The sequence below is a fragment of the Salmo trutta genome, chromosome 12 (genome assembly GCF_901001165.1).
Source record: "Salmo trutta chromosome 12, fSalTru1.1, whole genome shotgun sequence".
In the NCBI taxonomy this organism is placed as follows: Eukaryota; Metazoa; Chordata; class Actinopteri; order Salmoniformes; family Salmonidae; genus Salmo; species Salmo trutta.
In genome coordinates this window covers 68,265,437-68,290,644 of record NC_042968.1, presented here as the reverse complement: position 1 = coordinate 68,290,644, position 25,208 = coordinate 68,265,437, and the positions used below count along the sequence as shown (strand labels likewise).

The following is a 25,208-nucleotide window of genomic DNA, read 5'->3' as shown; positions in this document are numbered from 1 at the left end:
GATTGGTGTGGAAGAACTTGACTCGCCTGCACAGAGCCCTGTCCTCAACCCCATCAAACACCTTTGGGATCAATTGGAACTTGACTGTGATCCAGGCCTAATCGCCCAACATCAGTGCCCGACCTCACTAATGCTCGTGGCTGAATGGAAGCAAGTTCCAACATCTAGTGGAAAGCCTTCCCAGAAGAGTGGAGGCTGTTGTCGCAGTAAAGGGGGAGACCAACTCCAAATGAATACTTATGATTTTGAAATTAGATATTCGACGAGCAGGTGTCCACATACACTACATGACCAAAAGTATCTCAACATCAAACGCTGCTTTTCATTGCCGACTAGCAGATGTCACTAATGTGCATTGTGTTAAAAGCTCCGAGTAATGAACCATTTTCTGCACAATTTGGTGAAATGCCGCGTTGACATACTAGTCGGAACTAGGAAACTCCGACATTTCTGACTCGCTAATTGGATGAACGCGCACGTGTATAAGTGCAAGTCGGAAGTTTCCTATTTCGGACAAGCACGTGAATGCTTCGGTTTCTCATCACTAGTTTGAAGTCAATATTGCTACAGTTAACTCTCTCTCGCGCTAGGTTTAACTAGTTGACAAATTGGCTATTTTGTGCAAAGACTGAGGCAGTCGAAATAAAATCCTTCTCGTCACCCACTTCCTAGCTTCAAAATCCCTCCAACTAACTGGCACGTACACTTCCGCCACACTTTTATCAATTCCGCAACCACACATACGTCAGTATTATGCGCCACAGGCTTCTGCGAGAGCGCAATAACTTCAAATTGTATCTGTAATTCAGAGACATATTAGTATTATGAGCCATACTAGGTACACCTTAATATGGGTGAGTGATATAACACAGACGATAACTTTGACAATACACAATCGAATGGTTCTCGCTGAGTAATTTGGTCCAACCGTGGTGATGATGGACTCCGCTGATAGGTTATTCTCTGTACCACAGGGGCTACCTTCTGCTTGGGACACTGTAACTGCAGCTCTGGTGAGTAGATGGACCTAACTTGCCTACGCACGGTACCTTATGTTGTTTACATAGGTTGCCTTCCTTTTATGTGAGAATGAAATTAGATCAATTGCACTACTGTGGTTGATTGCTGGACATGTAGCTGGACATGTAGCTAGCTAACACATTCACGTGCCATTAGGAATTACATAGCTAGTTAAGACCAATGTTAATCTATCAATGTACCTACAAACCATAGTCCGTGTCTGTTTATAAGAACATTACCAATTTCCTCTGTCTGTAGGTGTCTCCAGTGTCCAATGACGACACAATGTCTGATGGGTCTCTCTGTGAGGGGCTTAGCCTGCTGTGCTCAAACGGTCTGGGTCAGTTTCTGGAGGGATGGCTCCTGGAGACCCTGCAGGTGCGTCTGACCACTGCAGTGGCCCCTGAGTTTTGGGCTGGGCTGAAGCAGCCAGAGAATGAACTTGGGGAGAAGGATAGGACCAGGATCCTACTCATGGCCTTCCGTACCCTTTTGGACAGACTGGAACCTTTCCTAGGTGGGTTCAAACATTCAGGTTACAGTTGACTACACCCTTAACACTGGAATTTTGACTGAACAGAATGCTGTCAAATGCGTAAAAGAATTGCCCTCTGTCCCTCTTCACAGGAGAGTTGGAGAGGCTGGGTACCTGGCAGGATGAGGGACGGGGTGGTCTGTGTGGCCCTGGGGCCAGGGGTCTCCGGGAGAGGGCCTTCTCCATCATCAGGGCCATTCTACTGTTCTCCCCCTCGGCTGTGCTCCAGATGAGAATACTGGAGTTATACAGCAGGACCTTCTCTGTGCACATGAGCCAGGAGGGGGAGGCAGGGGAGGCTGAGGAAGGGGGCAGGGTGCCTGATGGGGTCGTCTGTCAGGGCTGCACTGTCCCCACTCAGCAGTGCTGGTGTCAGGAGGCCCTGGAGCAGCTGCAAGAGCTCAGCCACATACTGTGAGTGAATAGAGGGGTGGCCATGTCACTGTATGCTCTATACGTTGTGCTAGAACAACCATTGTCTACATCTGTGCCAGCCGTGTTTGTAATGTCTCTGCAGCTGTCTTTACCCACTTTTCCCACCCTCCAGGTCCAGGTTGCAGCTATTGGAGCGGGTTAGTTCAGAGGCAGTGACGTCCATCTTACACAAACTGATTGAGCAGCGGATGGAGCAGCAATGCATGGGGGAGTACGAGAGCTCTTTCCTCTTCAGCTTTCAGGAGGTACAGTATACTAGAGAGCCTGTCTATGGGAGGACCACTTCACATAATAAAGTGACATGATCTATCAACAAGTTCTTCTTTTCTAACTTGCATTATTTAACAGTATAGGTTGCTGACCAAACATGATTTGTCTATGAAACAATTTACTACACCAAGTCCAAGTCCAAATCTCAGAAATGTGATAATTTATCTGTTTTACTCTTACTTACAAACACTCTCTCAAGTCTATCTTTCGTTCTCTCTCTCTCCAGTGGCTAGAGCTGGTGTTAGGCTGGTTGAGCAGGGTGTTTGCTAGTGAAGAGGGTGGACTGGGTACGGTGCCCAGTGGCACAGGCAGCAGGGCTGGGGAGGTGGGCCAGCCAGCCAACTCCGTACTGCAGCGCTGGAGGTGTCACATGCACCAGTTCTTCTGCAGGATCTACGTCAACATGAGGATCGAGGAGCTCTTCAGCATCATTAGAGGTGAGGGGTTAGGGAACAGAGAGAGGAGATAGGGTGATGGATTATGAAACGGAGAGTAATAACATAAAGCTGTCACCTGTGGGTGTCGATGGCAGAGGGAAGAGATTTGATAAGGGGGAAAGAAGGTAGAAAGCGTTTTGTCATTTCTTCCGCCCTCACATTCTGTCCCTGTCAGATTTCCCTGAGTCAAAGCCTGCCATTGAGGACCTCAAGTTCTGTCTAGAGAGAACCAATCAGAGGCAGCAGCTCCTCACCTCCCTTAAGACAGCCTTTGAGACCCGTCTGCTTCACCCAGGTCAGTGAACCAATGATGGGTTAGGAACAGTGATTGGTGTTTGATGTGAAGACTAAGTATTGTTTGCAAATACAGTGTTGCTGGAGTGATAAGACTTGTTAGTTAATCCCTTCTCAACAACATTCTTCTCCCCTTCTAGGAGTCCATACCTCTGACATCATCACTGTATACATCTCGGCCATAAAGGCCCTACGGGAGCTGGACCCATCTATGGTCATCCTGCAGATTGCCTGTCAACCAATCCGCAAGTACCTGAGGTGGGTGCACGTGTATTATCGTAATCTGTATTTAGTTATCTATTATTTTATTCCCTCATGAGTATTTATGTACAAAGCAAACCTTTATTGGGAGGCAAAATGTTAGAGAAGATTGTTCTTTACTTACTGATTTGACTCCCATAGCATATTGTGTTGTTGTTGACGTGACATTGATGTGACGTCTGTGGTTCGTTGCCAGGACGCGAGAGGACACGGTACGTCAGATAGTGGCCAGCCTTACTGGGGACGCGGAGGTCTGCAGTGACCTGGCCAATGAGCTGTCCCGTGCCGACCCTGTGACCCTGGAGACCCAGGACAGTGAGGACGAGGGCAGCGACCCAGAGGAATGGACCCCAGACCCTAAGGATGCTGTCACAGGTCAGTACCCTCAGTGGACCCACAAAGGTCATCACACTAGACTAGACAAACTGTGTCCGTTGCTTTTTCCTGTTTCTGCTGTCACGTCTCTTTGACTAAATACACTCATCTTTCTTTCTCACCCTTTAGACAAGACGGGCTCCAAGCGGCGTTCGTCTGACATCATCAGTCTTCTGGTCAGCATATACGGCAGTAAAGAGATCTTCATAGATGAGTACAGAACTGTCCTGGCAGACAGGCTGCTCCACCAGTTCAACTACAATACAGCCAGGCACGCAACACTCATTTACAGTAGCTAGTACCAGCATCTGTATCTCAACACTATACAGTACATTACTCAACTTTTTGCAGCCACTCTTAATATTATGTGCATATCGGTATACTGCTGTTGGCATTTCTGTGTGGACATTTTGGTTAAATTAAATCAATATATATATGTTTATAGTAATGAACTTTTTGTCATGTGCCTCCAGGGAGATACGTAACGTGGAGTTACTCAAGCTGCGATTCGGAGAGTCCCACATGCACTACTGTGAGGTGATGCTGAAGGTAAAGCAGGGCGTGACTTTGAAACCTTGAGTTACCATTTATGTTAGAATGAGCTATGACAACATGATTCTCAACTTGACTTCCTAGTATTTTTGAAAATATATAGTCCTTTCGCCTACCAGTGTCTTTCATAGAATAAGGCATGAAGACAGAAGTTAACGAACCAAGACAAAGAACAGAGACCATTGAAACACTTTAGGACAAAGCCATACTCTCCTCCCTCTCCTCTCTCTCTCTCTCTCTCTCTCTCTCTCTCTCTCTCTCTCTCTCTCTCAGGACGTGGCTGACTCACGGAGGATCAACACCAACATCCGTGAAGAGGAGTCCAGGCTAGGTGAGGAGGAGCAGCCCCCCATGGCCCTGAGTGCCATGATCCTGTCCTCTGAGTTCTGGCCCACGCTGAAGGAGGAGAAGATGGAGCTCCCGCCCCTGGCCTCCCAGGCCATGGAGGCCTACACACACCGCTATGAGAAACTCAAGGTACCTGATGATGAAGATGTAGCATAGGTGCCAGTCTGTTTCTGTTTTACTCAAGTCTTTATAAACAGAGAATAGGGAAATTGCATTTTGATATCAAATTCCATCATTCAAATGGTTTCCCAGGCGATGAGGACCCTGAGCTGGAAGCCTCATCTGGGCTTGGTGACACTGGATGTGGAGCTGGAGGACAGGACTCTGACTAACCTGACTGTGTCCCCCATCCACGCTGCCATCATCCTGCACTTCCAGGACAAAAGTCAGAACTCCGGCCGTCACAGGCTGCCTTTTGTACAACTTATCATTGTATACAGACATTGTATGAGTAACTACGGTTAACTTTTGCCATCTCTATCTGTCTCTCCTTCTGTCTCTCTCTCTCTCCTGAAGGCTCGTGGACTCTGGAGGAGCTGAGTGGGGTCCTGGGGGTGCCGCAGGAGATGGTGAGAAGGAAGCTGGCTCTGTGGCAGCAGCAGGGGGTCCTGAAGGAGGAGGCTGGGGGCCACTACTCTATCCTGGAGACCGGCTCGTCCCGGGAGAAACCTGAGAGAGGGGAGATGCTGATCGACAGCGACGAGGAGGGAGACTCCAATACCACTACCCAGTCAGAACAGAGGGAAGAGAAACTACAGGTATGCAGGCAGACACACACACACATTTGAGGCATGTAATTAAAATATAAATACACATTTCCTGTCAAATACAAATCAAGCTAGCCCTAACAGCACAGGTTCTCTCTCCTCTTTGTGCAGTTGTTCTGGGCCTACATCCAGGCTATGCTGACCAACCTGGAGACCATGACCCTGGAGCGCATCCACTCCATGCTCCGGATGTTCGTTGCCACGGGTCCCGTTGTCACAGAGATGGACGTGAATGAGCTGCAGGCCTTCCTGCAGAGGAAAGTGCGAGACCATCAGCTCATCGTGTCCGCAGGTGTCTACAGACTGCCCAAGTCCACCAACTGATAGGGAGAAGAGATGATGAGGAGGAAAGAGGTAGAACTGAAAAACGGAGGTATCTGATTTGTTTTCTAAATGTACATGATGCAGCATTGCAGCCAGAGACTACAGTTTCCAAGATGAACCTGTTCAGGAATAGGTTTGGAAGGCAACTGAAAACGTCAAGCATTGTGCTGATTACTATGTCTTACAATACAAATGGCTATAATGAGCATGAACCAATCATTCTCTCTTTATTGTTGATCATCCAGGTTGCTTGACTTTGTTTCGGACTGCTTGTCATGACTTTTGGGGACTCTGAATCATACGGTTTTTCAGCATTTTGAATTGACATGTGTTTGGACTTTGTCATTTGGGGTTCCCTTTTGATAACATTACAATTGCCTGAGCTAATAAAACATTGATTGTTATGTAGTAGGATTGTATTTGTTTAAAGAATCTTGTAGAGCTTGCTGAAATGAAGTCCTGTGAGGAACTCCTGACCTCTAGTGGATCATTGTGGAATCTTAGATTTGTGTATATGAAATTCGGCATCGGAGTTTGTCATGTGTACTACTTGCTTGGATTTTGGTTTATTCAACTCTCATGGATTTCAACACAACTCCTAAATTGTCTTTCAGATTATTGTCAAAGTCAGTTTATATTTAACTGATTATCTATTTTCCTGGTCCTAGAGAGCCACATGGTGTGCAGGTTTTTGTTCCAGCCCCCAGTACTCACACCTGATTCAGTGGTAGTTGAATCCGTTCTGTTAGTGCTGTGGCTGAACAAAAGCTTGCACACTCTGTGAGTCTCCAGGACCAAGATTGAAGAGCTGTGACAGCAGGCAGGGGGCGCCTCATCCCTGTCTTTCTCGGACCTGTGATATCACGTGTGGGGGGTGTACTGAAGGTTGCGGTGACTATAGTCATATGGATGGATGTTATCACACTTAGAGGGGGGAGTTGAGGAACATCAGTCCGAAAACTGCACCGAAGTGAACAACTCAAGGAATCACGCTGCTGGAGAACAATTAGAACAAAATTATGGAGGATAAATTACACATGGATTACCTAAGCATTTCTTATTTTGACTGAAATTGCATTTCAATCGAGAACCATATGGTTCGGTTTCAGGACAGTGCCCAGGTGAACTCACGAGGTCCGTTTTCTTGGATTTATTTGACTTCAATTTTGAGCAATGGGATATAAAACGGAACTTGGATATTGTTTCTTTGTGTTATTCACATATTCTCTCATATCCAGGTGTCGAATGAATATGGAAAATAATATCACAGTTGCGGTGATGCTTCCCGATAATTACCACAAGTATCCATGGGCTTTGCCACGGGTTTTCCCAGCAATTGTTATGGCGAACGAGAATCTCCAAAAGAAGCACGGACTTCTCAAAGGCCACTCTATTCATCTGTTGAATTTCAGCACGGAGGATTCAACCGGTGTCTGCGCCGAAAATAAGGCACAGATTATCGCCGTGGATACCAAACTTTATAATAAACCAGATGCTTTCTTTGGACCAGGGTGTGTGTATTCAGTCGCCACAGTTGGAAGATTTGCATCCCATTGGAAACTCCCATTGATAACTGCGGGAGGAACCGCATATGGGTTTGATAAAGGGGACGAGTACAATACGATTGTGCGCACCGGACCCTCGACCACAAAACTGGGAGACTTTGCTAACATTATTCACGCGCACTTTAATTGGACCTCTCGTGCAGTTCTGATTTTCCACGATTTGAAAAAAGATGACCGACCTCACTACTTCCTCTCTGAAGGAATTTACCTAAATTTGAAGGATGAAAATGTCACAGTTGATGCCTTTCCATATGAAGACTCACCGAGCTATTATAAAGACATCATTACTTTCATGAAAGACAACGGAAGAAGTAAGTCTATTAGTTGGATATTTCCACACGTGCAATAGCAGGTTGACTTGTATTGTCACGAGTCTCGTCCTGGAGGCAGAACTGAGCGATTTCCCCTAAGCTAGGCCAGCTGCAAAGTCAAAATTGGCTATATTGTAAAAAGTCATGAAAACAAAAATGTGCTTTTTGACCAGCTGTGCCATATGGAAATGTGGATGTTGCCATAATAGCCTAGCTCCAAGAATCTGATCAGATTTCCAAAATGCATGCAACATTGTCTCGACAGTAATGAGATAGTAGTTTTGACCTTTAACTAGCCTAGTAAAGTTGGTGTTGGTGATTGGTAAGCATATTAGCCAACAATAATATTCCGTTTTGAGTTCTTGGTTTTGACATAGGCCTACAGTGGATTTTAAACCTGTTCTTGCCATTATTATCTAAAATAACAGGTAGACGATAAAGAATACACTTTTATGCACCGTGTGTGACCAGACCACTGGTTTATTGCTCTTGTCCACCTGCGTATTTTCTGAAGAAGAAAAAGTGTGTCTGTCTCTCTCTGTGATGGGCTCGTGGGTTCTCTCTTCTCTTTTTCAAGGGTCCCTGCATGCATTTTATTTACAACATATATTCCAATTTAGTAGACAGCCATTTTAACCTGAAATGTGAATTATTGTTGTAAATATGATGTATCTAGTGTTAACGTTAATTAATTACAATGGCCCCATGTTAATTTACAATATCTTGGCATGTTGATTCGCAATCATTCATTTTTTTTATTTGCAGCTCATTCTATTTAAAAGTAAGCCATCCATGTCCACAGTACAGTCTTGCTTATTTCAGAGCAATTTATAAGAAATGCTTAGAATTAGAGAATTAGTAGGCTAGCTCAATATATTCAGATTGTTTACCTAGTCTATTATCATATTGACACATGGTAGTGCTTTCTGTAGGATAGGTTATTATATGTTATTACATGTTTATTAAAACTGTATAATTTTTTTAATTACTTTTATTAACCCAAAACCGTTTTAGAAATGGTCAAATAATTCAAACTTTTAATTAGTTCAGAAAACCATATCCTATAAACATCACAGTACATTTAAATTATTTCAATGTTGTGATAAATAGCAAAATATTGTCCTTAGTTATGTTAAGAAATGTCTCTAGAGAGGGTCACAATGAGACCAGATGAAAGTGACAGTGCTGTTCCCTGATTTATTGTTGGACATGGCAAATGGCCAGTTGTGTTGGCAAATCAAAGCTTGACATTGGTTAAATTGTTTGATATCTGCCATTTGTGTGTTTGCTTTCTGTTAGTCATCTCTCACGTCAACATCTTTCTTCTTGTTTATCTTATCAACACGATCCAGTGGCTTCAATATGGGTTTATTTGAACCACGATTTCACACATTTTGGCTCCATGATTTCAAGAATTGGTAGCTTTGAATTTTCAATGAATATTTGTTGGCAACTCGGGAATCCTTAAAAATTGGAATGAATGATGTTAATGATACTGACATGGTTGCATAAATCACCTTGGACCTTAGCATTATACTGTAATATAAACATATTGATAAAATACCAGTAGATGAAAGTTCAACAGAGAAACATCAATGCTGCTAAATTCTATGTTCAATGTTCTGAAGCAGGCAAGTGATATTGGACGTGTACTTTGGCCCAGAAATGTTCTGTTTGTTGGAAACATCTAATGATCTATGTTGATTTTAAAGTGCTTTTGGAAGAAGTAAAGGCACTGAACTCTTTCACATCTTCTGGGAAGATACTGACTTCCAGTGCTCTCAATAACCCTAAAACATTACTCTAACCACTAAATGTTACTCTTGGCACACTGTTTTCATCCATAGTTGTTGTCAGGGTACTGATTTAGAAATCAGTAGATCCGAACATTATAGAGTGACTCTGCACTAAACAACATAGCACAGATGGGACTGTGTGGCCGACGAGTGACTCATGTAAATGACTGGATTTATCCACTTGAAAAAACTTTTTCCAGCAGTAAGATGAATAAAAGACACTGCATATGGGGGTACCAAACTGATGTTATATCAGGAACAGGCACTTTGAAAGCTGCCAAACCTCTTAGTCGAATTATAGGCACGCCCATGGTGAGCTTGGGGTCACAGAAGCGAATGGTTTTGTTAGGGCTTGTCCAGGCTTGGAGTTCTGGCTCGACATTCCATTCACTTTTATCCCGATGAGATCACCAACAGATAACCCCTGGGCTGTCAACCTTTACCTCAACTGTGTGGTCTCTTCTTTTTAGTCAACGTCTTGGCAATAATGTCTAGTTTTGAGTTCAATAGTTTTTTGTTCAGCCTCTTGTTGTCAGGTACAGATGTGAAATGTAAATTGATGCACTCCAACACAGTCCATCCTCTTTCGTCTTCTGATGGGGAAACCTGTCTGATTATTGAAAAACGGAATGGCCTTTGTTCATGGAAAAAAAACATTTACCTGCTTCAAATGGACAAACCTTAACTCCTAGACTTAATATGAAGCCAATAATGTTTTAAAATCCCACCAGGTTGCCTCTGGAAAAGCTCGCAACTTGATCCTTGTAAGACTACTAAAAGCATACATACAGAGAAAGGAAATGCCACATGGCTGAAAGGAAGAATACATCAAGCTGTGTTTTGTCTTTTGTGGAGGTACATATGTGAATGTTTTGTCGCAGACTTGAAAAGCTACATGAGTGCTAACAAGGGTGCCCACATAATGGAGCGGAGGTAAGGTAAAGACCCCTCACTGAGTTTCCTCATAGTTGGAAATGTGTTTATGGAAGAAGTGTACTATCTTCCTGGAAGAGAACAAAGACATGCGATGAAGGGGTACAGTATACAAGTCCTCTTACAAGAGTTCTTAAAGTCCCTCTAACATGATACCATAATGGTTATACCATAATACCAGAATGCTAACATGATACCGTAGGTTATAGGTATATCTAAAATGCTCTCTGTCATATTTGTATAACACTAAGTAAGATAAACATTACACAAAACACTAAAGTTGACTACATTCTAAACATGCAATTTTGTAGAGACTGTTTTATTGGTCTTTTTTCAAGCGTCTCACCTGGAGAAAAAAAATACTGAAATTGAATGTATTCATTGTACAGGCTATGATGTTGTTGATTATGAACAGATTATGGGATGTGTTGAATAGTGCAGCATTATCCTTCTCTGCATGTAGATGTTGTGAGTCATGGGAGAGAATGCAGCCTTGTACTAGACATTTTAAATGAAGACGAGGTTGGTTGTTTGCCATCTTTGTCTGCCACGAAGTGAAATAAAATGTACCAAACAATTTGAAGTGCTTTGTATTAACTTAAGCCCAGGCAGATCCTTATGATTTCTACAACACAGGAGGACTTTTTCCTTGCCTTTTTGTACATTTGTTTTGGACGATGTCCAGGAGACAGCAGGACTACTTGGCATGGCTCCTTTTGAGCTGTTTTGGAAGAGATGAGAGTTGAGGTCTGAGCGGTGTTCTGTGCCGACTTTGGTCTAACACTTTAGAAAATGTCTGCTAACTGGGAGGACTGTCTTAGACCTGGCAGAAGTCACTCTGACATGCAGTGAATGGAAATAATGCCTACAGACATGCTGTCCATGGAGTAGACGGAATGCAAACAGAATGGGATTGTGTAATGTAGACAGGCGTACAGCACAGACGGCTTTACACACTGTAAGCACACATGCACACTCCCCCTAAATAGTGCACGCACGAATGTGCACCATCAGCAGGTCTACCTACACATGCTTCCTCATAACTGCATTTCCCAAAAGTTACAGATTTGGGTTGATTTCATATCTATGATTTATATCTAAATCTAGTCTAACAATGATAAGAGGAGCAATTTTCCTGTATAGTGCGAACATAATTCCTATAAAGAGTGATAAGAAACCTTTGTGTCGTGTTTTTGTCTTCCCTACAGTTGTGTATATCTGCGGGCCTCCGGACACGTTTCTGAGTATCATGAAGCTTTTCCAGAGTGAGATCCTAGACCCTGAGAACTACGCCATCTTCTATCTGGATGTGTTTGCCGAAAGCCTAACGGAGCGCAAACCCTGGCTGAACAACGACAGCCTCTGGATTGATCCCATCAAGGTCTTCAAGGTAAACTGCACAGACAGAGAGTTGGACAGACAGAGACATGGAGACAGAGACATATTCCTGCCGTTGTTCCCTTTCATTCATTACGTTTTGCTAATTTAATTGATCACAGAAACCTTTTTTAGTAATTGTGTCCAAATACTCTTGTCACTAATTTGATGTTGAACTGTCAGTGCCTTTCCCCTTCGGTCATTGGAACCAGACAAGTTTACTAATCTGAAACTGCCATTTGGCCTGTGAAATGGATGTCTCTCACTGAGGAAATTCAATTCAAAGCCTCTACTTCGTGTGTGCATCACTAACCTGTCCATCAACAGTATCATTCCACATCCCTCTGTTCCAACTGAACCTGTATCAAAGGCAACACAAAGTTCACCGAGTTGAGTGAAGGTTTACCGACGTGTATGAATTACTGTAAAGTAGTGCTGAGCGATTAACCAACATTTCATTTGAACCGAGCGACGTCGGTTCAATTACTTGAATTCCATTTAGTGATTTTTTTTTTGGGGGGGGGGGTGAAGGCGCCATTTCTTTAGAGAGAAATCAAATAATTCACCAGAGAAATCATGCCAATAACTATGTGGGACACTGGGCTGAAGGGAGTTCTAGTTTTCATTAAGCAAGATTCAACCTAATTCAGAGCAACAACGTGGTAATTAACTACAATGACCATAATCCATTGTGCCTGTTTTTTCCAGCTCTGACCGAGATGGATACACTTTTACACCTGGTATGTTAGGTTAGATACACACAGACCGCATGAGAAAGGAATGTACACAAGACAACCAAAAGAGGGCTAGAGAGAGTGCGTGAAAGTATGCATTATTTACTTTGAAGAAGTACAATTATTTAGTCAAACAGCTTTGCAGTATACGTAGGCAGGTTAGCCTTACTAAATAAGATGACTAAAGACAGTACAGTATGGGGGAGCACGTAGAACGCTGTCTGGCTGCTACTGCCTGAGCAGAGATGTGATGATGACCTAAGGAATAAAAAATAATAAAGTAATCAAATAAAAAATCATTAATATACACAACTAAAATGTTTTTTTTTTATTTCATAGTAACTTCCTATTTTTCTATTGATGTCTACCCAATGCGGACCTGACAGAGACAATGGAATATTTTCAAGGTTTTTGCTCTGGAATTTCCATTAAAAAGCTAACAAATAATTGTCATTATTTCATAAACATTAAATGCATTAAAAAAATATTTGAAAACGTGGTTATTTTCTAATAATCTAACCCAAACCGAACCAACTTCAAAAAACACTAATCGCTCAGCACTACTGTAAAGTTTTGTTATGAAACATTTAGAATGTTTGTACCTCATGCAAATTTGTATTTGTTTACAATGCATGTTTTTGTTCTTCAGAGGTAGAGATGTTTTCCAGGCATGTTTGCCACCAGCCGTTGACAACCAGCTTGGGACAATTATGGCTCATTGTTCATAACCTAATGAGGATGCTAACGAGAACCATGTCCCTCTCTCTACAGTAGGCCTTCAAGGCATCTTCTCAACCTAACCCAAAAACGTTCCCTAAACCAGTCTAACTCACTGCATTAGTCATCCAATCAAATCATAACTGACCTTTGCCTATGATAACAATGCTTTGTCCCACAAATTCCAAATGGCAATTACATTGTGCAGATGGATAAAGCTTTTATTTTAATCACAGTTAAGTAAAATGAACGCGCTTCTCTGATCAACGTGATAACGAACTTCATAATGGTTCTGACTCGGCAGGCAATAATCTGTCTCTGCTCGGAGGACTTTAATGATTGGATGGGAGTTAATAAAGGAGAGCATGTGTTTTCAGCTAAAAGCAACTTAGTCCTGCATGTTGATGTGTTGAGAAATAAGTAAGTGGGGGGGGGGGGGGGGGGGGGGGTACAGATGCTTCTCTTCCAATTTAGTTGTTAAATGTCACTGATTACGCTGCAGTTACTGTCGCCTCTTAGTATTGGAAATACCGGCGTAGAACTCCTAATGAAAGGCGCTACTAATGGCTTTGGATTGATAAAGACAAGTTAAGCTTATTAACTTGACTGAAAAAGTGTGTGCTGTTGTCTGGTTATTGCAAGTCATTTTTTCTGAAGCGTTACAATAAAAAGGCTAGATATAACAGACACAATATGAAGGCACTTCGATAAGCTATTCATAAAGCACTTTGTTGAGACCTAATACTTGGTTAAAATGGATGCCTCTGCTCGTGATATACTTCTACCTTGTAATATATACGATTTTGGCCCCATTTTACTGATTTATACAGCGTCTTCATTTGACTACAAGCAGTAAAAGGATTTATGGCAATATGCAGCTCATAGAACGTTGATTGCTTTTGGAACTTACTTGTCGATTGTTTATCATTACTGAATCTGACCGTTCAGCCGGATTTAGCTTATATCAGTAATAACAAGGCAAAGTCCAAGTCAAAACTCAATTGATTACCATATATTAAATCTTAGGCCGAAACGGTGCTTTTCCATCCAAACAATATGCCTCCATCCAAACATAATTAATCAAACAACGTCACAACTGTGGTCTAATAGCAATTTGTAACAAGTCGTGCAAATAGAAAATTAAATATAACATAAGCAATATATTTAGTTACCACAGCTGTTTTTTTTTTTTTTTTGTACGTTTTTGCCCTAGTCTTCAAGACATGTCCATGCATTTAAGTGGATTTGTACACAGCTAATTGTGCATTCTTCACCATAAATATTGTTGCCATTTACTCACAAGGGACTGTTCATTAGACTGTTTAGATTATAAAACAAGATAAATCTGCTCATTTTTTATCCTACTTCAAAGCATTTCAAATTACAATTGTATCATTTACATTTCCACCCAGTAGGAAATCCGTCTGCATGCCATGATTATAAATCTGTCATAGTTGGTACATGTTTATGATGCTCTGGGTGTAATTCCCCAGTAATGTTCCACGTTCTCAATGTTGTCTCTCTTTCTTCCAGTCTGTGTTGGTAATAACATACAGGGAGCCTGATAATCCAGAGTATAAAGAGTTTCAAGATGAGCTCCACATTAGAGCTCAGAAGGACTTTGATGTGAACATAGAACCCTCTCTGGTAAGTTGTTTGAAATCCTGCCACATCTAATCCACTGCTATAAAATAGATCATTTATACATAGTAATTAATGGATTTCTTTGATTCATTAAAAACTTGACTCCTTCTTTGTGAAGATTTAATGGCGTTTTGGTGTCTAACTGGGCTCAACCAGATATTTAAATCGAGAAAGAAAGGGAGTAGAGCCATGCATATAAGGGTCAAGATATAATGCAAATAGTAAACAAAAGCTGCATTTGTGAATGAAGATTATGAAGACTACTCTCTTGCTGGCTGATGTACAGACCTCCATTCCTTTCAGATGGATTTCATCGCTGGCTGCTTCTATGATGGCTTTGTGATGTATGCTAAGGCCTTGGAGGAGACTATGGCGGAGGGGGGCTCCCAGAACGATGGAATCAACATCACACAGAGGATGCAAAACCTGCGATTTTGGGGTGAATATTATGAGTCGATCGTGGTGCTGCTTTTAGTTGACTTTGCAATCATCCTTTTTGTGTCAGTTGGGTAGGAAACCCATTTGCATTATGACAGATATGAACAGTCTAAATGTGAAGGTTTTCTGTGTTTTTAAGGGGTTACAGGACTTGTGACCACAGACAAGAACAATGCTAGGAACACTGATTTCAACCTCTGGGCAATGACAAATCAGGAATCTGGAGAGTATGGGGTAAGTGATACTTCTGCAGGTAGATCTATTTATTTAACCTTTGTTTAACCTTTATTTAACCTTTATGTAACTAGGCAACACATCTAAAACTTTGCTATTTTAGAAGCCACTCACAAAAAGACAACTTGCTTTTTTGCTATCAGGCTTTTTTTTGCTATCAGGCTTTTTTTTCAGGCAAGTTAACTTTACAGTCACTTTAAAGTCATGGTAGTTATTACTATTCTAAAAAGGACCAATCGTTTATCAACATTACACAATTTGTTGCTAATTTACCATAGTGGTAGACAGTGCACCATTTTATTTTATACTTTATGCAAATATGTTTGGATGAGTGGCCATACGTTCACTATGACGAAGGTACTTTCAGGTTAGTGTTGAGTGTGCCTTACAAGAGAATCATTGAGTTCCCCAAGTAAACACTTGGCATTATCAATGTGTTTTCCTATGTGAACATTCAATAACAGTGTTCATTTTCAAATTCCTGCTTTTACAATATCCCACAGTGGAGATGGATGCAGAGCTATTCTTTTAAAGCCTCTTGTTTATTTATTGTTAATTGCTGTAGCCAACATTTCAATACAAATGTATATTTCTAAACTACAAAAATATCTGTTGTCAAAATATCAATTTGTGCACTTTATGATTTATAAAATGGATCTGAATAGTAAACTCAGTGATAATAAATAATAACAGTGAGTGAGAGCAGTACTTTCGGGGGACCGATCTAATCCGTTCCAGATGTTAGTTTCCTGTAATTACTGTAACAAGAATTTCCCTCAATTACTCTCCACATACTGAATTGGGGAGCTGAAAACCCAATGCTTTGCCAATTTGCCATCAATGCATTTAAAAACAAATGCTCAACATCATGCAAAGACTAAGGGCTATTACTGTTTGGGAGATATTCTGGGGTCATGACTCTTAATGATAAGTTGGGTATTTGATCAGAGTCCACTAACCTAACCAAAACTCCTTGATGTGAATAAATCACTGATCTAGAAAGACACTGTTCTATTGAAACCAGCAGCTATTGAAGCCATTGATGACTGGTTGAGTTGAATGGCCCTCCTGCTCCTCAACAAACTTTTACAACCTGCATAGTTTTTATGGCCCTCTCAGTGGGGCTGCCCTTCTCCTTCACAGACTGTGTAGCAGGGAGGATCCAACCCAACATGCCTGTCTGGCCCTCCACTAGGGAGGCAGGCTATATTGACATTCTCCAGCGGCTGGTTAGAGACGTAGGAGTCATGTTTCACAATGCCCTTCTGTGACAAGGAAAGCTATTAACAGGGCTGGCAAATGCCATATCATCAAACAATAAAGCTCCTGCCGCCTGAGCTGAAAGAACACCGTTTCTCAGACAACCTTTTCAAAACTACTAATTTGTCTGAGAAGGTCAACGATAACCTGTCTTGCTTTATACATGAGTATATTTTAATGTTTAACATTTTAGTCATATAGTTATTTATTATGGGCATGCCCCCAAAACATTCAGGCCAAACCTTTGCTTTCTTCACTGATGGGCTTACATGTTTTAAAGGCATTGAAGGAGAGTAGCAGCAATTTTAATATTCAGCTTTAATGCTACTGTGAAATTTAAACAGGCTCTCATTTTCATAATACTCTGCGGTGTGATATTTATTGGAAGTGGGAGAAAAAGGGCTCATTTTGATTATGTAACATGCTTCTTATTCATCCCTCTGAATGTATCATTTGGCCATGGGAATCGAGTTTGTAAACAAAGCAAAAACTTTTTCTTGGTGTTTTGCAGCTTGTGGCCCATTACAATGGAACTAACAAAGAGATCATCTGGTCCTCAACGGAGAGGATTCATTGGCCCAAAGGGAGCCCACCTCTGGATAACCCACCGTGCGTCTTCTCTTCTGATGATCCCATCTGCATTGATGGTAGGTCAAGTAGGCTGGCTCCTGTACAAGTGATTTAATGGTTAAGTCAGGTGCTTATATAGCATTACAGCAGTTTGAATAATTATGTGAAGTGTTGTACCATCTTTGTTGATGCTACAGTTGAAGTCGGAAGTTTACATACACTTAGGTTGGAGTCATTAAAACTCGTTTTTCAACCACTCCACAAATTTCTTGTTAACAAACTATAGTTTTGGCAAGTTGGTTAGGACATCTAAGTGATTTTTCCAACAATTGTTTACAAACAGATTATTTCACTTAAAGTTCACTGTATCACAATTCCAGTGGGTCAGAAGTTTACATACACTAAGTTGACTGCCTTTAAACAGCTTGGAAAATTCCAGAAAATGATGTCATGGCTTTAGAAGCTTCTGATAGGGTAATTGACATCATTTGAGTCAATTGGAGGTGTACCTGTGGATGTATTTCAAGGCCTACCTTCAAACTCACTGCCTCTTTGCTTGACATCATGGGAAAATCAAAAGAAATCAGCCAGGACCTCAGAAAAAATCTGGTTCATCCATTGGAGCAATTTCCAAATGCCTGAAGGTACCACGTTCATCTGTACAAACAATTGTACGCAAGTATAAACACCATGGGACCACGCAGCCGTCATACCGCTCAGGAAGGAGACGCGTTCTGTCTCCTAGAGATGAATGTACTTTGGTGCGAAAAGTGCAAATCAATCCCAGAACAACAGCAAAAGACCTTGTGAAGATGCTGGAGGAAACAGGTACAAAAGTATCTATATCCACTGTAAAACGAGTCCTATATTGACATAACCTGAAAGGCCGCTCAGCAAGGAAGAAGCCACTGCTCCAAAACCGCCATAAAAAAGCCAGACTAAGGTTTAGAACTGCACACGGGGACAAAGATCGTACTTTTTGGAGAAATGTCCTCTGGTCTGATGAAACAAAAATAGAACTGTTTGGCCATAATGACCATCGTTATGTTTGGAGGAAAAAGGGGGACGCTTGCAAGCCAAAGAACACCATCCCAACCGTGAAACACAAGGGTGGCAGCATCATGTTGTGGGGGTGCTTTGCTGCAGGAAGGACTGGTGCACTTCACAAAATAGATGGCATCATGAGGTAGGAAAATGATGTGGATATATTGAAGCAACATCTCAAGACATCAGTCAGGAAGTTAAAGCTTGGTCGCAAGTGGGTCTTCCAAATGGACAATGACCCCAAGCACACTTCCAAAGTTGTTGCAAAATGGCTTAAGGACAACAAAGTCAAGGTATTGGAGTGGCCATCACAAAGCCCTAACCTCAATCTTATAGAAAATTGGTGGGCAGAACTGAAAAAGCATGTGCGAGCAAGGAGGCCTACAAACCTGACTCAGTTACACCAGCTCTGTCAGGAGGAATGGGCCAAAATTCACCCAACGTATTGTGGGAAGCTTGTGGAAGGCTACCCAAAATGTTTGACCCAAGTTAAACAATTTAAAGGCAATGCTACCAAATATTAATTGAGTGTATGTAAACTTCTGACCCACTGGGAATGTGATGAAAGAAATAAAAGCTGAAATAAATCCTTCTCTCTGCTATTATTCTGACATTTCACATTTGGCACATTTGAAAATACGATGTAACAAGTGGTGTGTTGAATATATCTTCAAGAAGCCACAAGTTTGAGTTTAATTTAGGCTAGTGTGGCAGTACAATTAGTTATTTTTTAGGAATTTCAGGATTGTTGAAATGTTACTGGTGGATATTATGCCTGAAAGTGCTGGCAAAATAGCATACCCAAATACAGAATATATTAATTTCAGGAATGAATTGTGTGGTTTTTGAAAGCATAATTTGGTTCCCTGTATTTTCAGCTCACCTTCCAGTGCTGGGGATTGTAGCTGTTGGGTCTGGCTTAGCCCTCATCATTTTTGGAATCTCCAGCTTCCTCATTTACAGGTGAGTTGTTTTGTTCACGCAGGCTTGTGCTCTGAAGACAGAGTAGTTGAAATAAATATATTTCATCTTGGAGGGAGGGGTAGACAGAGAGAGAGGGAGCGATAGAGAATGAGATATTTATAAGGAACACAAAAGGTACCAGCATGGAATTGACATGACTGTTGCCAAGAGCAACCGCTCAGCAGCTGATGGTGCAGAAGTATGTCAGTTGCCAAGGCAAACTCCGTTACACTACCTGGCCTAAATACAGTGCCTTCAGAAAGTATTCACACTTTTTCCACAATTTGTTGTTACAGCCTGAATTTAAAATGGATTACATTGAGATTTTCTTGACACTGGCCAAAATACCCCATAATGTCAAAGTGGAATTATGTTTTTAAAATTATAATTATTTTGTTATAAAAAAATTAAGAGCTGAAATGTCTTGAGTCAAGTATTCAACCCCTTTGTTATGGAAAGCCTAAATAAGTTCAGCAGTAAAAATGTGCTTAACAAGTTACATAATACGTAGCAAGGACTCTGTCTGCAATAATAGTGTTTAACATGATTTTTGAATGATTACCTCATCTCTGTACCCCACACATACATACAATTATCTGTAAAGTCCCTCAGTCGAGCAGTGAATTTCATACACAGATTGTACCACAAAGAGCAGGGAGGTTTTCCAATGCCTCGCAAAGAAGGTACAAAAATCTGACATTGAATATACCTTTGAGCATTGTGAAGTAATTAATTACACTTTGGATGGTGTATCAATACACCCATTCTCTACAAAGATACAGGCATCCTTCCTAACTCAGTTGCCGGAGAGAAAGGAAACCGCTCAGGGATTTCACCATGAGGCCAATGGTGACTTTAAAACAGTTACAAAGTTGAATCATCCAGGCTGTATCACATCCGGCCGTGATTGGGAGTACCATAGGTACAATTGGCACAGCGTCGTCCAGCTTTGGCCCGGGGTAGGCCGCCATTGTAAATAAGAATTTGGCTGTGATAGGAGAAAACTGAGGATGGATCAACAACATTGTAGTTACTCCACAATACAAACCTAATTGACAGAGTGAAAATAACTCTGTTTAGCAAGGATCAACAAACCGTTGAATGTTGAAAACAATAATGGGCAATCCAGGTGTGGAAAGCTCTTAGAGACTTCCCAGAAAGACTCACAGCTGTAATTGCTGCCAAACGTGCTTCTACAAAGTATTGACTCAGGGGTGTGAATACTTATGTACAGTTGAAATCGGAAGTTTACATACCTTAGCAAAATACATTTAAACTCAGTTTTTCACAGTTCCTAACATTTAATCCTAGTAAAAATGTCCTGTCTTAGTTCAGTTAGGATCACCACTTCATTTTAAGAATGTGAAATGATAAATCACTCTCTACTATTATTCTATTTCTTTCATCACATTCCCAGTGGGTCAGAAGTTTACATACACTCAATTAGTATTTGGTAGCATTGCCTTTAAATTGTTTAACTTGGGTCAAACGTTTCGGGTAACCTTCCACAAGCTTCCCACAATAAGTGTGGTAAATTTTGGCCCATTCCTCCTGACAGAGCTGGTGTAACTGAGTCAGGTTTGTAGGCCTCCTTTCTCTCACACGCTTTTTCAGTTCTGCCCACAGATGTTCTATAGTATTGAGGTCAGGGCTTTGTGATGGACACTCCAATACCTTGACTTTGTTGTCTTTAAGCCATTTTGCCACAACTTTGGAAGTATGCTTGGGGTCATTGTCCATTTGGAAGACCCATTTGCGACCAAGCTTTAACTTCCTGACTGATGTCTTGATATGTTGCTTCAATATATCCACATCATTTTCCTTTCTCATGGTGCCATCTATTTTGTGAAGTGCACCAATCCCTCCTGCAGCAAAGCACCCCCACAACATGATGCTGCCATCCTTGTGCTTCACGGTTGGGATGGTGTTCTTCGGCTTGCAAGCCTCCCCCTTTTTCCTCCAAACATAACGATGGTCATTATGGCCAAACAGTTCTATTTTTGTCTCATCAGACCAGAGGACATTTCTTCAAAAAGTATGATCTTTGACCCCATGTGCAGTTGCAAACCGTAGTCTGGCTTTTTTATGGCGGTTTTGGAGCAGTGGCTTCTTCCTTGCTGAGCGGCCTTTCAGGTTATGTCAATATAGGACTCGTTTTACTGTGGATATAGATACTTTTGTACCGGTTTCCTCCAGCATCTTTACAAGGTCCTTTGCTGTTGTTCTGGGATTGATTTGCACTTTTCGCACCAAAGTACGTTCATCTCTAGGAGACAGAAGGTGTCTCCTTCCTGAGCGGTATGACGGCTGCGTGGTCCCATGGTGTTTATACTTGCGTACTGTTGTTTGTACAGACGAACGTGGTACCTTCAGGCATTTGGAAATTGCTCCCAAGGATGAACCCAGACTTGCGGAGGTCTACAATTCTTTTCTGAGGTCTTGGCTGATTTCTTTTGATTTTCCCATGATGTCAAGCTAAGAGGCACTGAGTTTGAAGGTAGGCCTTGAAATACATCCACAGGTACACCTCCAATTGACTCAAATGATGTCAATTAGCCTATCAGAAGCTTCTAAAGCCATGACATAATTTTCTGGAATTTTCCAAGCAGTTTAAAGGCAGTCAATTTAGTGTATGTAAACGTCTGACCCACTGGAATTGTGATACAGTGAAATAATCTGTCTGTAAACAATTGTTGGAAGAATTACTTGTGTCATGCACAAAGTAGATGTACTAACCGACTTGCCAAAACTATAGTTTGTTAACAAGAAATTTGTGGAGAGGTTGAAAAATGAGTTTTAATGACTCCAACCTAAGTGTATGTAAACTTCCGACTTCAACTGTACACACATACATACATGCATACATGCATACATGCATACATGCATACATACATACATACATACATACATACATACATACATACATACATACATACATACATACATACATACATACATACAGTACCAGTCAAAAGTTTGGACACCTACTCATTCAAGGGTTTTCTTTATTTTTACTATTTTCTACATTGTAGAATAATAATGAATACATCAAAATGATGAAATAACACATATGGAATCATGTGAGATATTTTTCTGAGATATTTTTGTATTTAATTTTCAATAAATTAGCAAAAACATATTTTCACCTTGTCATTATGGGGTATTGTGTGTAGATTGGTGAGGATAAACATTTTATTTAATCCATTTTGAATGCGGGCTGTAACACTGCAAAGTGTGGAATAAGTCCAGGGGTATGTATACTTTCTGAAGGCACTGTAGTTGAACGCCTGCATAGTTACACTCACATAATAGTCATTAACACGTTACTTTGTTATTTTTCTTTACACTGAATGTAGACTAAGATCTTTGGTTGATCCCCACTCGCATTGTATGAACTTTGCTACAAACCTGTTTGTGAACTGATATAGAGTTGTAGTCAATTTTCAGAAATAAGTTATAGTTTTGCATAATTGGCTTTTTAATTGCGGTGGCAAAAAAAAACACCCGTGTGCTTATGCATCTCCTGGAAAAATAATTGGTACTCTGAACCCTGTCTATCTAGAGAAACATGTGAATGTTTGCACGTGCTCTTGGTGCAGTTGGAGTTTTGAGCTGTAAATGAAAGCCTCTACTGTCACCCCAAATATTGATGTTAATATTGTTCGTCACAGGTGGAACCTTAATCATTCATATTATTTATGTTTTAAATATCAAACATTAATTGGCCTCTCTATTTGTCAGTATGTTAATGACCACATCTTTATCATTACTTATCACCGTTTCTTTAAAATGTATGCCTTAGGAAATAGAGACTGAAAAGTGAAACATAGAAACAAGTGCATATAGACATATTTTTGGGGCATTGGCTTTAAATGAAACTCCATGGTTTGGTCATATATGGGGTTCTCTTATACAAAATGTGAACACACATTTTCTCACAGACGTCACCATTTATTGTGTGATTTTCTTCCATGTGTATCGTACACCATTCAAAGGAGGGTCAGCTTGGCTTTCTAATGACGTCTGACTAGGGTTTAAATGTGTGTGCAGTGTGAGGGGGAAGTTGAGCAGAACCTACTAGGCTATGTAGTTTAATGGAGAGTTGGTCCAGCAAAGGTATTCACATATGGGATTTATGAAACAATAGAGCTAGTGTGGAGCCCCACACTCTGGTGCTGCGGCTGCCAGAGGCCTGCAAACGAAGGCCTTTAAATAGAAAAATACTTTTTGGGAAGAGATAATTGGTTTAATGGTGTTTCCTGCCCTGAAAGGTTGCGCTGCTCCCCTGCAATGATGTGAAATTTCCATTCTTCCATACGGGCACAGTCCAGAGAGCTTATATACCCACCGGCATGGAACAAATAACGTTACACAAATCAACAAACAATCAATTTTGTATCTGGATTTTGTTTTTACTAATTGTAGCTGATCAGACACTAACTTATCTTGTAGTTCTTATTGTTTGGTACAACTTATCTGTTTTTGAAGTTTCTGAATTTAAACCCAAGTTTCAGAATTTAAAACAAACTTACAGTTAATACAGTTTCCTGCTTAGTCAAGGAGTCACTTGAAAGCCCAGTGCCTTTTTTTATACTCTGAACTGGCTGGAATGCAGGGCCATGGAGGTTTTCAATGTTAGGACCCAGCAAAAGGTTTTTGGACTGTTTGACTTGAAAATGTGCTCTAAAATAAATAAATAATAGTCTCTTTTGGGGCCAACTCGGGTGGCTCAGTACAAGCATAAAATCCACCAATATGCAAACGCTGCAATAATCCACTGCCACCATCTGGAAGTGTTTTACACCTTTTAGATTGGCCTGGAATGTGTGGGCTCTGCTCTTTTCAATGTGTCAAACTAATATGGATTTCCCCCGCAAAATGCTCACTTTCTCAACATTTGAGCTATGCTTGAGGAAAATAGTTTGATTTTAAAAACATGGACTTTTCGCAGCAAATCGGTGAATGCTGAGAAACACCAGGTCCTGAGAGATCTGCACCAGATGTGTTGATTCACTTGGATATTTTTTTCCAAGTCTCGGAGTGACTGCCAGTTATACTGGTGTTTAAAAATAACACCAGAAAAAACGTACTGAAATCGGTGACCTGAAAATTAAAATGTCAATAAATATTTAAGTGGGCTATTTTTGGTCACATAGTATTTACTGTTGGCCTGTTAACTTGCAGTTATAGTAACTTGCAGTTCGATCAACATCATGGAGGAAGCATTACATCATTACAGAGTTATTATTCACTATACCAAAACTTCAATTTGATCATTTTTTTTAGTAGAGCTGTTTACAATTCAAACTATACCCTCTGACAGTGTTAGACTACTGAACCCAAATCATTCAACAACTGCATTTAACAGATAGTATCTGAGAAAATATCACTAACAAAAAGATGAATATCTCATTTGAAATGGCAAGTTTCAATTCTGTTGAAAAATCACAAATGCATTGCTCATCAGTAATGATTCTGTCATTTCTGTTTTACCAATCTGATGACAACCATTCCATGCATACTGCATCTACATGTGAGCGTTCAGTTCTGTGCCTTTGTTGTAAACCCCTTTATTAATGTGTCCTCCTGCTGTTCCTGTTGAAGGAAACTGAAGCTGGAGAAGGAGTTGGCTGGAATGCTGTGGAGGATAAAGTGGGAGGACCTGCAGTTTGAGAGCCCCAACAAATACCCCAAAAAAGCAGGCAGCCGTCTGACCCTCTCACAGGTACGTTTGTCTCTGAAATATCCTGCCAAGACTCAAGAGTTCAAACCAATGAATGATCTGTAGTATGCTGTGTATCAGTCATTCAGAGCATATTATGACATGCTGGTTGCCTAAAAGAGTTCCTCACAATTTGATCTTAATATTGTTTTTCAATTTATCAGTAGTCCTGGCACTGCAGTGCGTCAGCGACTAAGACGTTGTTGTTTCTCTGGCAGATTAGAATTCCATTTTAGTCAGTGAAATGAAAGGCTCATCCTCTCTATAGACCTAAAGTATCAC

The 25,208-nt window shown here is 41.0% G+C and overlaps 2 protein-coding genes across 3 annotated transcripts in view; both read left to right on the top strand.

Annotated features, from left to right (window-relative positions):
• The first annotated feature begins 733 nt into the window (after positions 1-733).
• Positions 734-6,026, top strand: LOC115204046 (anaphase-promoting complex subunit 2-like). Its single transcript, XM_029769288.1, has 14 exons — positions 734-1,013; positions 1,279-1,537; positions 1,648-1,969; positions 2,103-2,235; positions 2,487-2,697; positions 2,873-2,992; positions 3,132-3,249; positions 3,449-3,627; positions 3,757-3,898; positions 4,101-4,176; positions 4,453-4,656; positions 4,780-4,912; positions 5,044-5,285; positions 5,406-6,026. The coding sequence occupies exons 1-14, from the start codon at positions 936-938 to the stop codon at positions 5,616-5,618; spliced, it is 2,430 nt and encodes an 809-aa protein (XP_029625148.1). The 5' UTR covers positions 734-935; the 3' UTR covers positions 5,619-6,026.
• A 468-nt stretch (positions 6,027-6,494) lies between these two features.
• The window catches only part of npr2 (natriuretic peptide receptor 2), a 41,496-nt gene continuing 22,782 nt past the window's right edge, over positions 6,495-25,208 (top strand). For both annotated transcript variants that reach the window (XM_029769287.1, XM_029769286.1), the window contains exons 1-8: positions 6,495-7,494; positions 11,432-11,613; positions 14,585-14,698; positions 14,999-15,134; positions 15,273-15,367; positions 17,139-17,274; positions 19,120-19,204; positions 24,809-24,929. In XM_029769287.1, coding sequence (XP_029625147.1) covers positions 6,792-7,494; positions 11,432-11,613; positions 14,585-14,698; positions 14,999-15,134; positions 15,273-15,367; positions 17,139-17,274; positions 19,120-19,204; positions 24,809-24,929 — 1,572 coding nt within the window. In that variant the 5' untranslated portion in view covers positions 6,495-6,791. The remainder of the gene's footprint in view (positions 7,495-11,431; positions 11,614-14,584; positions 14,699-14,998; positions 15,135-15,272; positions 15,368-17,138; positions 17,275-19,119; positions 19,205-24,808; positions 24,930-25,208) is intronic.

Bases quoted from the DNA above. Each gene is read 5' to 3' on its own strand.
- LOC115204046 (XM_029769288.1), top strand. From the start codon at position 936: ATGATGGACTCCGCTGATAGGTTATTCTCTGTACCACAGGGGCTACCT. The intron at 1,014-1,278 runs GTGAGTAGATGG...CTCTGTCTGTAG, and splicing joins ACACTGTAACTGCAGCTCTG to GTGTCTCCAGTGTCCAATGA. The intron at 2,698-2,872 runs GTGAGGGGTTAG...TGTCCCTGTCAG, and splicing joins GCTCTTCAGCATCATTAGAG to ATTTCCCTGAGTCAAAGCCT.